Source organism: Maniola hyperantus, chromosome Z (assembly GCF_902806685.2).
Source record: "Maniola hyperantus chromosome Z, iAphHyp1.2, whole genome shotgun sequence".
Classification (NCBI taxonomy): Eukaryota; Metazoa; Arthropoda; class Insecta; order Lepidoptera; family Nymphalidae; genus Maniola; species Maniola hyperantus.
In genome coordinates this window covers 14,461,222-14,478,238 of record NC_048564.1, presented here as the reverse complement: position 1 = coordinate 14,478,238, position 17,017 = coordinate 14,461,222, and the positions used below count along the sequence as shown (strand labels likewise).

At 39.0% G+C, this 17,017-nt stretch overlaps 1 protein-coding gene across 1 annotated transcript; it reads left to right on the top strand.

The window, feature by feature from the left end:
• Nucleotides 1-3,604: 3,604 nt before the first annotated feature.
• Nucleotides 3,605-12,360, top strand: LOC117995782 (probable cytochrome P450 305a1). Its single transcript, XM_034983777.2, has 8 exons — nucleotides 3,605-3,700; nucleotides 6,235-6,489; nucleotides 6,620-6,838; nucleotides 7,771-7,952; nucleotides 9,283-9,379; nucleotides 10,412-10,589; nucleotides 10,882-11,141; nucleotides 11,539-12,360. Exons 1-8 carry the CDS (start codon nucleotides 3,616-3,618, stop codon nucleotides 11,712-11,714), a joined length of 1,452 nt encoding a protein of 483 aa, XP_034839668.1. The 5' UTR covers nucleotides 3,605-3,615; the 3' UTR covers nucleotides 11,715-12,360.
• Nucleotides 12,361-17,017: the final 4,657 nt, after the last annotated feature.

Here is a 17,017-nt window from a genome sequence, read left to right as displayed (position 1 = left end):
CTTCGTCCGCGTGGAATTAGGTTTTTAAAAATCCCGTGGGAAGTTTTTGATTTTCCGGGATAAAAAGTAGCCATGTCACTCTCCAGATCTTTATCTATACCCATGCAAAAAATCACGTCGATCCGTTGCACCGTTGCGACGTGATTGAAGGACAAACCAATAAACCAACAAACAAACACAATTTCGCATTTATAATAAGGGTACTCATAGATTGGAGAATCCCCTTAGTGAGATATTGAAAACAGGTAACATAGAGCATCCACTCTTCAAAAAAAAATTGTAGATACTAGATGCCCGCGACTTCGTCCGCGTGGTTTGAGGTTCTTGCAAATCCCGTGGGAACTCTTTGGTTTTAAGGGAAGCGCCGCTTTAGGCCGGTTGTGCAAAGCGGTTTTTTACAAGTTGTCGTAATTTAGATCATTTTATGCTTATATTTCAATTTTCAAGAATTTCACATATCATTAGTAGGTAGGTACACTCCGTTTCCAGCAGTAAGTATAAAATTCTTTTGGAAAATTAATCGTTTGTAAGGTTTTTAACTCAAAGTTAAGGTGTCCACTTTGAGCACACCTCCCCTACTGCAGTGTTTAATGTAGGTACCAGCTAGGTCACCAGCTGATCACCTTGCCCCGGAATGGAATTTCTCTGTACAAATGTCAATTCGGACGGATGGCCGTGAAAAGCTAGCAGACAGGCATACAGATAGTTAAACAGACAGACTCACTTTCGCATATATTATAAACTAGCTGACCCAGCAAACTTCGTTCCGCCTAACAGTCGATACAAATTTTTTAATTTAAAAAAAAAAAATATCAATTCACTTTCAGAAATTCTAAAATCCCCACGATTTAGGACTTCAGTACTTTGCAGCATCAGGATTGAGGAGTTAGGATCCGAAGTTCAATGATGTAGCCTATGCTTGGTACCTAAAATAATTTTGCATCATCCGCAGTTCCTGAAACATTATAGTTTAGGAGTGCTGTACCCTACATCATCAGGGTTGAGGAGTTGAGACTTGAAGTCTGAGAATAAAGTCGTTGCTTGGTACCTACAATATGAATTCACTATGAACACTTTCTGAATCTTGATAACTCAGGCGGGCAGTAACCCTGCAGCATCAGGATTAAGGAGTTAAATCCAGAATTTTTTATGTGACCACCACGAAAACTTATTTGTTAATTTAAAAAAAAAATTTGCAAATCGGTCCAGAAATCTCGAAAAAATCGATGTAGAAAAAAGAACCACCTGCTTTTTGACAGTCGGTTAAAAGCCGATGACCTTGAAATATTTACGGAACAATCTTTAAAATATATCCCCTTTCTAACAAAAAAAGAATGAATGAAATCGGACTACGCGTTAATGAATTACAACTCAGTATACATTTTAACTTTCATCCCCTCTCCTACGGGAACCATGCTGAATTTCGGGATAAAAAGTATCCTATATTCTTCCTCATAGTATGACCTCAAATCGTACCAAGTTTCATTGGAATCCATTCAGTAGTTTCAGCGTGACGCGCGGCCGTGATACAGACAGACAGACAGACAGATAGACAGACAGACAGACAAAAATGAAACAAATTACAGTTTTGGGTTCAGTATCAATTATAGAGTGCCCTCGAAAAACAATTTTCAAAATATCTTCAATGTACAGAATTTGACCTGTTACAGTTTTATTATAAGTATAAAATAATATAAAGTATATATATATATATATATATATATATATATATATATATATATATATATATATATATATATACTTTATATTATTTTATATAGTTGATATAGTTAAGTAATTGTGGTTTCCAAGGTCGTCCATTTATGTTTTTTATTTTAACGGACCAAGATATCACGTTAGAAACAACGTCACAAAATCTCATTATTATTCAAATTTCATTAAGTACCTACCTATTTAATCTAATTATGGATTTAATAAGATGCTTATGCCTACCACCTTAGAATAACAACTCGACCTACCACCTTATTAATTGCTCATAAATATACCTAAGCTTAAATTAAAAAGTTTCCCAATAATATTGTCGTTTTTTTTTCATCGATCGAATTAATAATTACATTGATCTCGTCTGATAAAGATTATCCCACCAAAAACATTTCATGTAAATTTCCTTCTTTGGTAAACAGGTATGAGATCTCTAGTAGAGCCAAGCCCCTAGCTGAGCTTCGATTTGTGCTGCCCATGGGTCCTGCATCAAAGCTCTTAAGTGCTCTTGACTGTAGAACATTTATAACAATAAATAACAACTAACTCTACTTGTAAGCCCTGACTCTATATACCCTACATCTTGGTAAAAAAGTATGTAAGTAGTAAAAGTAGGCATTCCGAACCAGTGGTAGATGCATCCGACGATTCGATAGTACTTTTGAAAGTTTACTTGAATAAAGAATATTTATTAAAGTATTGTTATTACCTCGCACCGGAAAGCGCAGCGTTGAAAGACCCACTAGGTAGACGGACGACATGAAGCGAGCCGCTGCTTTCAGGTGACGCAAGACCATGGCGTGTGAAAGTCCCTACAAGAGACCTATGTCCAGCAGTGAATGTCTAGCGGTTGATGATGACGATGATGACCATCTCGTACAAGCAAACTGGTGAAACTGGTTAACACCGGAACTCAAAGTCAAGATAGGGGCTTTAGAGGACAATTCAGACAACATGTCTCATCATAACCATCGTTTGAGTCGATGATGAAGAGTAGGCATTCTTTTTACCTCGTTGTGATACGAGATTTGAAGATATACCTATATGTTCAAGTTAAACATCTTCTTATTTCCGATTGACTGAGGCTGCTCAAAGGGCATCATACATTAATTAGATACATGCTGGTAGTAATCATAATAACAGGCTCATCACTTTTTTGCAAGAAGAAATCTCCTGTAAATCTATACTAATAAATAAAATTGAAGTGTCTGTCTGTAATATCGAAATAACTACTTCATATTAAGTTCATATAGTTATTTGAACTATACCATAACTGAATCACACGTTTTTAAAATTTTTTGTCTGTCTGTCTGTCCGTCTGTTTGAACTTGTCTTCGGAACGGCTGAACTTATTTTGACGGGACTTTCACAGAGGATTAGCGACATTGTCCCATAAAAAATTGGATTCCAACTCCTGATTCCTGATGCTGTACGGGACCTGACCACAAAGATTGATGGGACTTAGTAACTGTCGGTTATAAATTGATATTGGGGATACCTACCAAGTAAAGACTTTTTGACCTCAAGGACCAACTCGTCAGCCCTGATGCTGTAACTAATTGCATTCTTAAAACGTGGTGATCCCACGGCCCACGGGGTTTTTTAAGGATCATGCATTTTGTAAAACAAAACAACAAAATGTTTTTACGGGTACCTACTGAGATCTTGCATCTCGGGGACGGGCTATTTCGTATAGGCTACTTTTTTCCAGGAAAAACAAAAGTTCCCACGGGTTGTCAGAAACCTAAATCAATGCGAGCGAAGCCTCAGGCATCAGCTAGTGTATCTATAAATAGATGGTATAAAGATACATTCAAGTCAGTTAAACCGCAACTCTTGCGAAGACTTGCCTAGCTTTATTAGTCTTGTTGTATGACAGTAATATATTTCTCAATGGTTTTGTTCGTATTTATCGGAACTTTGTTAATATTTGTTTTCATCTTCCGCACTGTCATCAAGCCGAAGAGATACCCGCCAGGTTAGTGGTCTTATCATCATCATCAATGGATAGACGTCCACTGCTGGACATAGGTCTCTTGTAGGGTCTTCCACACGCCACAGTCTTGCGCCGCCTGAATCCAGCGGCTCCACCTAGTGGGGGGTCTTTCGGTGCGAGGTCGCCATTCCAGCACCTTGAGACCCCAACGTCTATCGGTTTTACGAACTATGTGCCCTGCCCATTGGCACTTCAGCTTCGCAACCCGTTGAGCTATGTCGGTTACTCTAGTTCTCCTACGGATCTCCACATTTCTGATTTGATCACGTAGAGAAACCCCAAGCATAGTTCTCTCCATCGCCCGGCGAGTGACTCTGAGCTTTCTTATGAGGCCCATAGTTAGCGACCATGTCTCGGATCCATATGTCATCACTGGCAACACGCACTGTTTGAAGACTTTGGTCTTCAAGCACTGAGGGTTTTATTATACTGGTAATAAAATTAGACTAATAAAATATTAGTGACGAACGTTGACGAATATTTACTTTACTTCCCATAATTATGAAAACTGGAAAGTCAAGCTTCAGGTATCTTTTTTCAAAATTGTAAAAAATATTATTATTATTACCTACACGCCTAGTTTACTTTCGTAGGACTTTTATTTTGAAAACAGCTATCACTACCCCTGTTATAAATGTGAAAGTGTATTTATTTGTTGGTTTGTCCTTCAATCAAGTCGCAACGGAGCAACGGATCGACGTGATTTTTTGCATGGGTATATTTTAAGACCTGGAAAGGGACATAGGCTACTTTTATCCCGGAAAATCAAAGAGTTCCCACGGGATTTCAAAAAACTAAATCCACGCGAACGGAGCTAATAATAAGGACAAACCAACAAGCGGGCATCAGCTAGTAAATAATAAACAAATTTCAAACCCCTATTTCACCCCTTTAGGGGTTGAATTTTCAAAAATACTTTCTTAGCGGATGCCTACGTCATAGTAGCTATCTGCATGCTAAATTTCAGGCCGGTCCGGTTAGTAGATTGAGCTGTGCCTTGGCCCTTGATAGATCAGTCAGTCAGTCAGTCACCTTTTCCTTTTATATATTTAGATCTTAGGTGTATAAGGTAGGTAGCTGTTGAAAATTAATTCAAACTAGGTAGTGTCCGCGATGAGCGGAGTGCAGATGACACCTCGTACACAAATTGAATGTGGTAGTATAACTAGTAGGTACCTATTATGAAAAAAATTGAGATACAAATACACCTACTTACATAATTGCATAACTACAGAACCTATTTACTATTTTTAAACAAATTTTAAAAAATTCGATTAGCGAAAGAATTTTTTACGGCTTAAATACCTTTTTGCATCGAAAACTACATGTTTTTGGGTTGGGTTTTCAAGGGTAACATCGTAGCGATGTGAGCAGATAATTTCAAGGAAATTACGGTTTAAAGTAGGTGAATTGTTAATTATGTGGGTATTGTTAAGTATGTGGGTGGGTGCATGGATAAATTAAAATATAACTTTTACAAACGGTTTTTTAAAGCGAGGGATTGCCCCCCATTGTGTTTTACGAAAATACACGTCAGAGTTATCTTTCAGGTATGATTCAACCATTATAATGTAACAAAATATTTTATTTTAAAGCTTTTTTCAACTAAGTACATAGTCTAGTTCTACAAGTGCACTATGCAACCTAAATTACGAAAATATTGCGATTAGATATTTAAAAACAATTTAGTGAGTGATCTAAATCGGCCAAATTCAATATTTCTTAAAATAAATAATTGATCAAAAACTTAACTAATATTCTTATTTTATTAATAAGAAGGTATTCATGAGTATTCTGAAATTTTTTAATCAATTATATTATACTTAGTTATTTTATAGTGATTTATTGAAAAACTCCTAGATGCTATAAGAAACCAATTCGCCACTTTCGGCCGAGAATTGTATAGTAGGTACTTTTCTTCCAATTGCGAGGAATCAATAAAAATAAGTAGGAGAAACAAAGTTTTAATTCATAATATGAAGATGTACCTATATTGTTTATGTACTATTTGAAAAATAGATAAAGGACCATCTTCATAATAACATTGTAAATTGAAAAATTAAAAAGAGCAACCGCCGAGTTTCTTGCTGGTTCTTCTCGGTAGGAACGGCATTCCGAACCAGTGGTAAATTAAACCTGAGTATTCATAAGCACTTTTAAAAAGTTTACATGAATAAAAAACATTCTATTCTATTCTATTCAAATCCAAAATCGGAAAACTTTTGGTCAAAATGTACTAGTAGCAGATAGCAGTCCGTAGTGACAACCTTTAGTAGCAAATTCCGGGCAAGTGGAAGAAAATGTCACTATCAAAATCAGCATCCTGGAAAACCCTGAAAACGACACCCATGTCTATTTTTGTTAAAAAGTGCATAACAAATAAACTATTAATAAACATAAAACTAAAAAAAAACAACATTAAATTAAAACTAAAATAAATTAAATTTAATTAAAAGTGCATTTCATACAAATATTCTGTATTACGGCTAGTCCCATAAGTATTGTGGTTTTTATAGGTCCAAGATGGTATCCATTTTTCGGTTGCTTTGGCATCATAAATAGAAGGATGAAGCAACATGGCTCTCAATGGAAGGTGCTGTCAGATATGGCGAAGGAATTCTCTACGAATATCCTCGGCTTGAAACTTGGCAACCAATTGGTTGTAGTTGTCTACGGAGAGAAGAACATTCGTCAAGTAACAACCGATAAGGAGTTTGATGCTCGACCAGACAGCTTTTTTTTGAGGTTACGGACTTTTGGAAAACGTGCTGGTAAAAACTATTTAGATTAATCTTGGTTTCTTCAGACCTGTTCAATCCCTTGGATCCCAATGGTTATGTAACGTATAATCTCAAAAAATATTAGGTAGGTATACTATTGAAAATCTTCACGTTATTACAGGTATAACATTTGTGGATGGTCCGCTATGGCGAGAACATAGACCTTTCACAGTAAAGCACCTGCGGAACCAAGGATTTGGAAAACAGTTAATGGAGCAGCACATTCAGGCACAACTGAGCAATGTATTGGATGTTTTGGAAAAGAGCAATGGCGATTCCATCAGCATTAGAACGCCTATGTCAATTGCCCTGATCAACATCATATGGAAGTATGTAGCAGGTATAAAATAATGTCTGGCTGTCTGTCTGTTCGTTTTTAAAGCTTTCGCGAATTATTCATCCGACTGAGTTGAAACTTCTTGTACAACAACTTCTTGAACAACAGTACAGTGTTGTTGTGTTGTACGTAGGAGAACTAGAGTAACCGGCATAGCTTAACGGGTTGCGAAGCTGAAGTGGCAATGGGCAGGGCACATAGTTCGTACAACCGATAGACGTTGGGGTCCCAAGATGCTGCAATGGCGACCTCGCACCGGAAGACGCAGCGTTGGAAGACCCCCACTAGGTGGACGGACGACATCAGACGAGTCGCAGGGAGCCGCTGGATCCAGGCGGCGCAAGACCGTGGCGTGTGGATGTCCCTACAAGAGACCTATGTCCAGCAGTGGACGTCTATTGGTTGATGATGATGATGATGATGATGACTGTTGTTGTTGGACTTTCATTGGGACCATGCAGGGCGTGCCGAGCGAAACAAAATGTATACAAAATCAATAAATAAGAACAATATCTAGCAATCAGTCAAGTGGTGAATAGGCGTGAGTCGCATAACATCTGCCCATGATCTGCCAGCACTTCGTGATGAGCCCGCTTCCATCATTAGACTGCATCATCACTTATCACCAGGTGAGATTGCAGTCAAGGGCTAATTTGTATCTGAATAAAAAATAAATGAATATAAAACTACGCTTAGACCACGACCAGTGCAAAGAAGAAGATAATATAGGTAGATACAAGTCCCGCAAGTTGCTATCCCGCTGGAACCATGTCTCATGAACATCGAAATGACGTCATTTTGACGTCATTTGACGTATATTATAGTAACAATATACTATCAGCTCGAAACTTCAGTCTAGTGCTGACGTCACTAAAATGGCGGCCACGCGCATTAGCAATTTGCGGGACTTGTAGAAAGTTTTGTAATGTTTGCAGGTGAACACATAAAGGAAAATAAGTTGAGACAATTTCTGCGGTTCTCCAGTGCCAGGTCTAAAGCGTTCACTTTAGCAGGAGGTTACCTAGACCAATGGCCGTGGTTGAGGTACATCTTTCCAAATTGGACGGGCTATAACATTATAAAGACTATGAACAAGGAGATATTGGACATTATTCAGGTATCAATCAAACATTCAATCGTCCACGTTCATCGTATGCGTCCACTGCTGGACATAGGTATACCTTCCCGTCCTCCGCCTTCCTCATCCACCCACTTCTCACTATCTTCTTAAGGCCCTGGATGTCGTCCTACACTAACCGCTTGCCGGTACGCGTTCTCCACTCCAGTTTAGTATAACATTTTACATCTCACCAACGTTGCTAGAATTCGAGAGTCGAAACAAAATAACGTCAAAGTAAAATGGACCTAAAGAGCCTGGAATTGGAGTCAAAAATTGAATGCCACTGATTTTAATTTCGCAACGTTTCCGCTTTTCCGCGTTGGCTGTAGATGTGTAGACAAATTTGAGCTTTAAAACAAGGCACTTAAGATCCAGTTTACTATAACGCGGAAGTGTTTCGACACTCGAATACAATCAACGTTGGTGAGACATAAAATCGCGTACAGAACACGCCTTTCCCAGCGGCCATTGCTTTTGCGATAGATAAGGCCTGCCCACTGCCACTTTGGCGGGCTAATTTGTTAAAATATGTCTGTCACTTTGGTTCTACTACGGATTTCCGCTTTACAGATTTTTCCCTCAAAGAGACCAACATAGTCCGCTCCTACATGAAATAAGTAAAGTGTATCAATTTGAAACATTTCATGTATGTAGGAATTATAAAAAACATCACTGCTGTATTTATTTTCCAGAATTATTATTATTATTATAAAGGCTTAATAATAATAATAAGCCTTTATTATTATTTCCTTATCTTTAAATACAGGTTTTCTTATAAAGAACTACCTAGTTATTTATTCTACATTTTTTCTTACATTTACCTACTTGTATTTATGTTCAGTTAATACAAAATAAAATTATAAATAAAATTGTTAGTTTTATATTAGGATCTAGTAAAATTGTCTGTAAAATTGTTAGTTTACAAAAGCTTTAACCTAGTATATATTAATATATATTGCTTATTACATATTATAGGTACTCTATTTATTTATTTTAAGTTTTCACTGTTAGTCCAGATAAGGATCCTATTTGGGTATAAGGTCTCCCCCCGGTTATAATTTATGTATTTTTCATTAATTAAGTCTTGTAAAGTCCATTAGGTATATAAAGTAGGTAAATTCTTTTCACATTATTATTTTTTCTTTCTTGTTTACATAAATATCATAGCCTCTTAGGCAAGTATATTCCATATTGTTCAATCATGTACGTAAATAAATTCTGTTTTAAGGTCATACTCCTCCACGGTGACCGGCCGTCTTGGAGGAGGAATCCGTCTTCCAGAATTCTACTACTAATTCATTACTATTTTACTATACTTCCTATTTAGCATGCTATATGGAGACATCACAGCAACACCGTAGAAGGCAATGACTATATTTACTCATTCTTAAAAGAAATGTACGCCACTGAAGACACGTATACGGGTAAGTTTATATCTGTAATTAAGTATATAAAATTCAAAGTCCTGACTGACTGACTGACTGACACGCAGCCTAAACCGCTAATCTCAGAGACATAAAATGGGTGTGTTCTTTGTAAAGAGTAGGTATCCACTAAGAAAGGATTTTACAAAATTCTACCCCTGAGTGGGTTAAATGGGGGTTTGAAATTTATATAGTCCACGCGTCTAAGTCGCGAACATAAGCTATATTATAACACTGGACAGCAAATAAACCGGGCCACCCGCTACCTTGGAACTCTGATTCGATTTTCTCAATAAGTATAAAACTTACAACTATCAAAATTATACTTACAGAAAGTGCGTTTCATAATAATTCAAATGAATGGAAACTCTTTGGGATTAATCAATTAATTAAATGTTTATTAAGTTTTTACAAAGAAGAGTCGGTTTTCAGCCGTGAATAATCGTTAGTAATGATGACACGAAAAAAAAATTAGAGCCAGAAATAAAGAAAAATTAAAAAAAAAAACAATTTTTGACAGTATTCAGTATTGCCTCCCCTTGCTCGGATAAGTGCCAGAATCCTCGTAGTCATCGACCTCACGAGCATGACGATGAAATCTTGAGGAACTGCGTTCCACTCCTCTTCTATTGCAATTCGCAGCTCTGGAAACCTTGTTGAAGTATGCAGGTATCCGGGCTCGAACCCGACGTTTCAGCTCATCAGGGAGGGGCGAAGGGGGGGGGGACAGTGCTGTGCTTTCCTGTCTGGTGGTGGTGCTGCAATAAATGCCATTTATTGCAGCACCACCTTGGGATCCCCTTGTCTAGCAGTTCTTGTGAATGCGTCTCGCGCATTACCAATTTTCATCTACATAATCCGTTGAGGTATGTCGGTTACTCTGGTTATGCTACAGATCTTCTCATTTCTGAAATTCTCTCCATCACCTGCTGAGTAAACTTTCTTATGAGACCCATAGTTAAGGTTAGCTAGCGTTAGCTAAACGCCATCTGTGCATAGATCATATGACTATAAGTATGAATGTGATTTCAGAGGATCAACTAAAAGGCGTATGCATAGACATCCTGATCGCAGCGTCTAACACGGGGAGCAGTGCTTTGGACTTCGCTTTCATCTTACTCTTACGTCACCCAGACGTGCAAAATAAAGTTTATGAGGAGATTAATCGAGTTTTGGGCGTTGATAAACCAAGTTGGGCGGACAATGGAAGGTATACCTATTATTGTAGAGCCAACGAGAGATTTCGTTTTTGACGTATGTATACTAGTATAGTCTCTAAAAAATGACTCATCACGCGCCGTTTTAGCTCTATGGGTCAACTGTTATATCAAAAGTACGGTTCACCTTTGAACCATAATAGCTATCTGCATGCAAAACCGCCCGACACGGCCAGTAGTTTGAGTTGTGCGTTGATAGATCAGCCAGTCAGTCACCTTTTCCTTTCATATATTATCTTACTAGGCTGAATACAAAGCTAATCATCAATTAATGCAATGTTTTAGACTCATCTATACATCTGCCTTCCTCTCCGAAGTCCATAGACTCTGTACAATAGCACCCTTTCTTGGCGGAAGAAGGGCATTGACTGACTTTGAAATGGACGGGTACTTAATACCTAAAGGAACAACTATTCTTGTATCGTTGGCAGATTTGCATAAAGACGAGACTCTTTGGGACGAACCGCATACCTTCAAGCCTGAGAGATTTATTGACGAAAATGGAGCACTAAAGATTCCGGCGAATCTTTATCCATTTGGTATAGGTACCTATGTGAAACTTTTTTTTAAATATTTTTAGGGCTACGTACCTCAATAGGAAAAAGGAACCTTTATAGAATCACTCTGTTGTTGAGCTGTGCGTTGATAGATCAGTCAGTCAGTCAGTCACCTTTTTCTTTTATATATTTAGATTTTTTTTGCATATTTTTTTTAGATTTATCGTGTAAAATGTCAAAAAATAAGACTGTAGTTGTAGTACCAAACCATCGGTAAGCGAGTCCGATTGACCGACCTGACCGTTTTTTTTTTGAATAATTGCAGCTCCAGAAGAACTACAATGCGTTGCATTTGTTGTTTCGCCTCTTGAATCATCAAAAAAATCGTACCAAAATAGCGTCGAAATATTTTATGATATACCTTACTTATCTTAATGTTTTACAGGTCGCAGACGCTGCCCAGGCGAGCCTTTAGGCAGATCCTTCATATTTATAATGCTCGTGGGAATCCTCCAGAAATACAGGATCCAATGCAACGGGCCTCCACCGTCAGCGGAATCAGTCGTAGGCCTACTCGCAGAACCGGTGCAATTCACCGCACAATTTGTGAAGAGATTGTAAAAGGCAAGATGAGAGGCACCGCGCAAATGTCGCCAGATGTGTAGGGTGGCTACCCTACACATCTGGGGACAAGCTGTTTACATGATTTTTAACACGTTTTGTATGGCATGGCCACGCACGTGTACCGAGTGGCGTCCGATCGCGACTCTTGCATGGGCATAGTTAAGGACCCGGAGAATGACATCGACTACTGAAAAGTACCCTGAAAATCAAAAGTATCAAACTTCAAAACTTTAATCGGTTAATCTCAGAGACTATTAGTGCTAGAAATCTGTAATTTGGCATGGGTATAAACATTAATCACGCCGACAAAGTGTTGAAATAAAATTTTGGATAAATATTTTTTTTAGGGTAGCTCCCCTACATGTAAAGTGGGGATGATTTTTTTTCTCGTCTATCCCATAGTGTGGGGTATCGTTGAATAGGTCTTTTAAAACTACTGTGGGTGTGGAAACATCATTTTTCGATTTCTAGATTCGTTTGTAAAATATGATGTTTTGAAGTGCTAATTTTTATTAGAGTCAAGTATTTGTTAGGTACTCTATAGAGTAGAGTGACAAATACATTTGCCAGCCGTCCTCTGTAAATAAAATATTTGACTGCAAAAGTATTTTACTTTTATTTGTTTCGCGATCCGATTCCAGCACGGCAGTGTGCATTGAAAACTTTCTAATGGCCGATATTGTGACCGAATAAATACTGCGAAAAATACCAAGTTTACTTTTTAAAATAAAATTGGAACACCTTTTATACTATTTACCTACTATATCTTATAATAAATAAATAAGCAACTTATTTTCTCTTTTTTTTAAATGAAAATCTATAGTATAAAAATGAATCACTAAAATATGTGTTGGTCATCGCAAATCTCAAGAACAGCTGAACCGATTTCGCTAATTCTTTTTTTATAATATTCCCTGAAGTACCTACAACTACCTACCTGGGGGGGCAAATCAGATTTCTTATAAGCACCTTAGTCAAATAAATGAACATAAATTAAAATATAATTTATATAAATTATTTAATTACACAATGGGGCCGATTCTCTAGTACACAATCTCTAAACTAAACTAAATTAATAGGTCTAAATCTAGTGCTCTCCTTTTCCGCAAGCAACATTATGAAAGGGATAGCAATAGATTTAGACGTGCCATTTTAGTTTAGTTTAGAGATTGTGTACAACGGAATTAGCCACAATAGCTATTTTAAAAGTAACTTTCGAGGGTCTTCAGCAAAACGGTTTATGACGTGTTCCGTGAAAGAATCGCCTATAGCGTTAACAAATTTTCTATGTAGGTACACTGAGCAAACCAAGCCCATATTATTTTAATCTATCTTCAATTATACTTAGTCGATCTTAGCCAGGGCCGACTTAAGCCTATTCGGCGCCGGGGTGCGAAAGTTAGTCTGCGCCCCACCCCCCATTAAAAGTATCTAACAATTACCAGCACAATAGTACGCGACATGTCGAGCTGGCAGTTGGGTTATGTGGCGGGGGGACGCCCCGCACATCCGCACGTCACGGGCGCTATTCCGTACCGGGCTAGCGTGGGGGCTATGCGGGTATGCGCGGCGTCCCCACCCCGATTGCCATCTCGACCTGTCGCGTACAATACCTATAAGCGCGAGCGAAGCGAGCACGAAATTATTTACTATTTAAATAGAAAAATGACGGAAAATAACTAAAATCTAGGTATTCAAAACCTTAGAAAGCGCGAGCCAAGCGAGCGCGAAATTTTTCACGATATTGCCCATGGGAGGCATATATTTGTTTCCTTTTCGGCACCGCCCGAAATAAAATCTAGGCACTCATAAATCGATAAAGTGTGAGCGCAGCGAGTGCGAAATTTTTGATATATTTACAAACTTTGTAAAAATATTGTTTTACAAATGACAAAAAGTTCTTTTTCTTAACTTTTAGCGACAGAAGTAGATAGCTAGTAGGGACGTAAACAAAGTCCAGGGGGGGGGGCAGCTCCCCCCCCCCTGCCCCCCCGGGTACACCCATGCCCTAGTCTCTGGGAAACCAATGATCTAAGCAAAGTTTATGCTCCTTGGTTCCCCGAGACCCATGCATAGTGCCTAGTTTGGATGAATGGGACGAAAATGTGTACAGCTTGATGAGGCAGTCTGCAGTCCAATGCGTCGCTGGTTTTCAGGCATGACCCCTAGCGATATCACGGCCTGTATAGTGATAATACAGTGTTTAGAGCCTCAATAGCTCAACCGGTATAGGAGTGGACTGAAAACCGAAAGGTCGACGGTTCAAATCCCGCCCGTTGCACTATTGTCGTACCTACTCCTAGCACAAGCCTGACGCTTAATCGGAGAGGAAAGGGGAGTATTAGTCATTGATTATGGCTAATATTCTTTGAAAAAAAAAAAAAAAAAATTATAAATGCGAAACTTTGTCTGTCTGTCCGTCTGCCTGTCTGCTAGCCTTTCACGGCCCATCCGTTCAACCGATTTTGAAGAAATTTGGTAGAGCGCTATCTTGCATCATGGGGAAGGCCTTAGGCTACTTTTTATCCCGAAAAAACCTAAATCCACGCGGACAAAGTCGCGGGCGTCAGCTAGTAAATTATATAGCGGGCTAAACGTTGATTTGCATAGATCATGCTTCCCGCTTTTAAGTATGTTCCACCCGCGGATGGAATAAGTATACCCACCGAACGTAGTAGGGCCCTTGTAGGTATTTCCACACCCCGCGGTCTTGTGCCTCCTGAATGCCTTTTTGCAAATTTCATGTCGTCAGTCCACCTAGCCAACGCCTGCCAACGCCGCGCTTTCCGGTGCGAGGTCGCCATTTCAGCGCCTTGGGACCACAATTTAGATGACCTCCCTGGCGCAGTTGTAAGCGCTGTGGTCTTATTAGTGGGAGGTCCCGGGTTCGACTCCTGGCAGGGATTTGGAATTTTATAATTTCTAAATTTCTGGTCTGGTCTGGTGGGAGGCCTCGGCCGTTGCTAGTTACCACCCTACCGGCAAAGCCGTGCCGCCAAGCGATTTAGCGTTCCGGTATGATGCCGTGTAGAAAACAAAGGTGTATGGGTTTAATAAAAACTGCCATACTCCTTCCAGGTCAGCCCGCTCCCACTTTAGACTGCATCGTCACTTACCATCAGGTGAGATTGCAGTCAAGGGCTAACTTGTATCTGAATAAAAAAAAACAATGTCGACTGGTACTGCAAACTATGCGCTCCGCCCATTGCCGCTTCAATTTTGCAACATAATATCGCAAACCTTGTATGGAGAACGTAACCGAGAAGCGAAATCGCAATTTTTACACTTTATAATTTTACCCAAAAAACTTGATGACGCAAATGCTGTAGGTTTAGACTTTAATTTTCATGCATATATCAGATAAATTACGTCGATAATATAAATAGATAAGGAAAGTAATTACCGCCGTGACGGTGAGTAAGTTTTTTTTTCAAGACCAACGACCTTAAAAGTAAGACCAATACCAGCTTTATATAACTTTATATATTATGTCGAAGAATATAATGCATACGAACGTACGACGTCATAATGCCCATCAAAATGATTTGAATAGAACTTAAGAGTAGCCCTATTGTGACACTTACTGTTAGAGCGAGATAGCTAAATGCATTTAAGCTCTTGTTAGAACGTGACAAAATGATTATGTTTTGTCCTTATCACCGTGGCCACTTTTTTTTGTTTGTCAAAATGTATTTGTACGTGAGTATTTGGCAAACAACGTGAAGTGTAGAAGGAATGACATTTCACAAGTAAGAAAATCTGCTTGAGCGATAGGGAATGAGGGGGCCACGCTAGTTGCAAATCTGACATATATCTGTGTCCTCTGGACACATTCGTTGTAAAGAGGCTGACTGTATACTATCTCTATGGGGTCACATATGTACGCATTGACTGCTAAAAAAACAAGAAAAACGACATGGCAGACATTGGAAGTGTCCACGTAAAATTAAACAATTCTCTGATATATATTAACTTGCTACGAGTATATATCCAGGTCCAGCCGTTTTTTAAATGCAATGGCAATGTAAAACAATAAGCAGCCGAATGAGCAAACATGGTTCTCAATGGAAGGTGCTCTCGGAAATGGCAAAGGAATACTCAACAAAAGTCCTTGGCTTGAAACTTGGTAGCGAGCTGGTTGTAGTTGTGTACGGAGAGAAGAGAGTTATAACCACGGAGAAGGTATTTGACGCTCGACCAGACAGTTTCTTCTTGAGACTGAGGAGTTTTGGGAAGTGGACAGGTGAGCTGCAGCTACCTATCCTATAAATCTTTTACAGGGTCATGTGCCACTTTAGCGAATTTTATCACAAACTTTAGGACACGCAGTACGCTCGACTGAAGTTGCCGGCGCATGTGGGTTTACCTGTTTACTTTTCACCTGGCACTGTATGTGAAAGGTGCGAGGCACTATGATTTTCACCGAAATCAAGCGCACGAAAAGGGAAGTACAGTCGTTTGAGAAAAATCTACTAAATGTATGTTTGCAAAGTAAAGTTATTGTTTGTCTACCAATCCGCACATGGCCAGCGTGGTAGACTATGGCCAAACCCTTCTCACTCTGAGAGAAGACCCGCGCTCTGTAGTGAGCCGGGTTGATCATGATGATGAATGTTATTTATTTATACATAAATTTGTCATTTTAGTTTTAAAATAGAAATATTTTGAGACTCATAAATTTCTAATCAATATTAATTTTTTAATGATATCAACCTAGATTTTGACAAGACAAACCGATATAATACTTAGTTTCGAGCATGCAATATCAAATAATGTATTAATCACCCTCCTAAGTTTGTATGAAGACAGCACCGAGCAGGGCCCTCTTAAGGGAGTACATCTTCTATCAAATCAAGTATTCATATTAAGCAAGACCGTGGCGTGTGGACTGTGGAAGTCCCTACAAACCCCGGCTGGGAATCGACCTCCCACAAACAAGACCACTGCGCCAGGGAGGTCGTCAAGTGTCGTTTAGTTGTCGTCGCATGTTGGCGGCTGTCGTTGACGCACTGGCGGCTGACGTCGTCAGTACACTGTCGGCCTATCGGTGTCGGCTATTGTTGCGCCGTGCGCGGGTACGGCAGCACTTACAGTACTAGCTAGCACTTTTATAAGTTACGCTGATGTTTATGCAGAAACCTTGTTTTTGAATGGCGCGAAAATATCTCAGCATATCAAAACGTACAGGTAGTTAAATGACTGGTGGCGATCGACTAAGCCGCCTCGATTCATTTTACACAAAAAAATAATTGTTCCTAAGGTGCTAGGCGAGAAAATGGATCTACTGCTTATTGCATGGA

What these genes read in the sequence shown, in the direction of transcription:
- LOC117995782 (XM_034983777.2), top strand. Translation starts at nt 3,616, where the DNA reads ATGGTTTTGTTCGTATTTATCGGAACTTTGTTAATATTTGTTTTCATC. An exon ending in AGATATTGGACATTATTCAG is followed by an intron (nt 7,953 to 9,282) that starts GTATCAATCAAA and finishes CTTCCTATTTAG; the next exon opens with CATGCTATATGGAGACATCA. An exon ending in AGTTGGGCGGACAATGGAAG is followed by an intron (nt 10,590 to 10,881) that starts GTATACCTATTA and finishes GCAATGTTTTAG; the next exon opens with ACTCATCTATACATCTGCCT.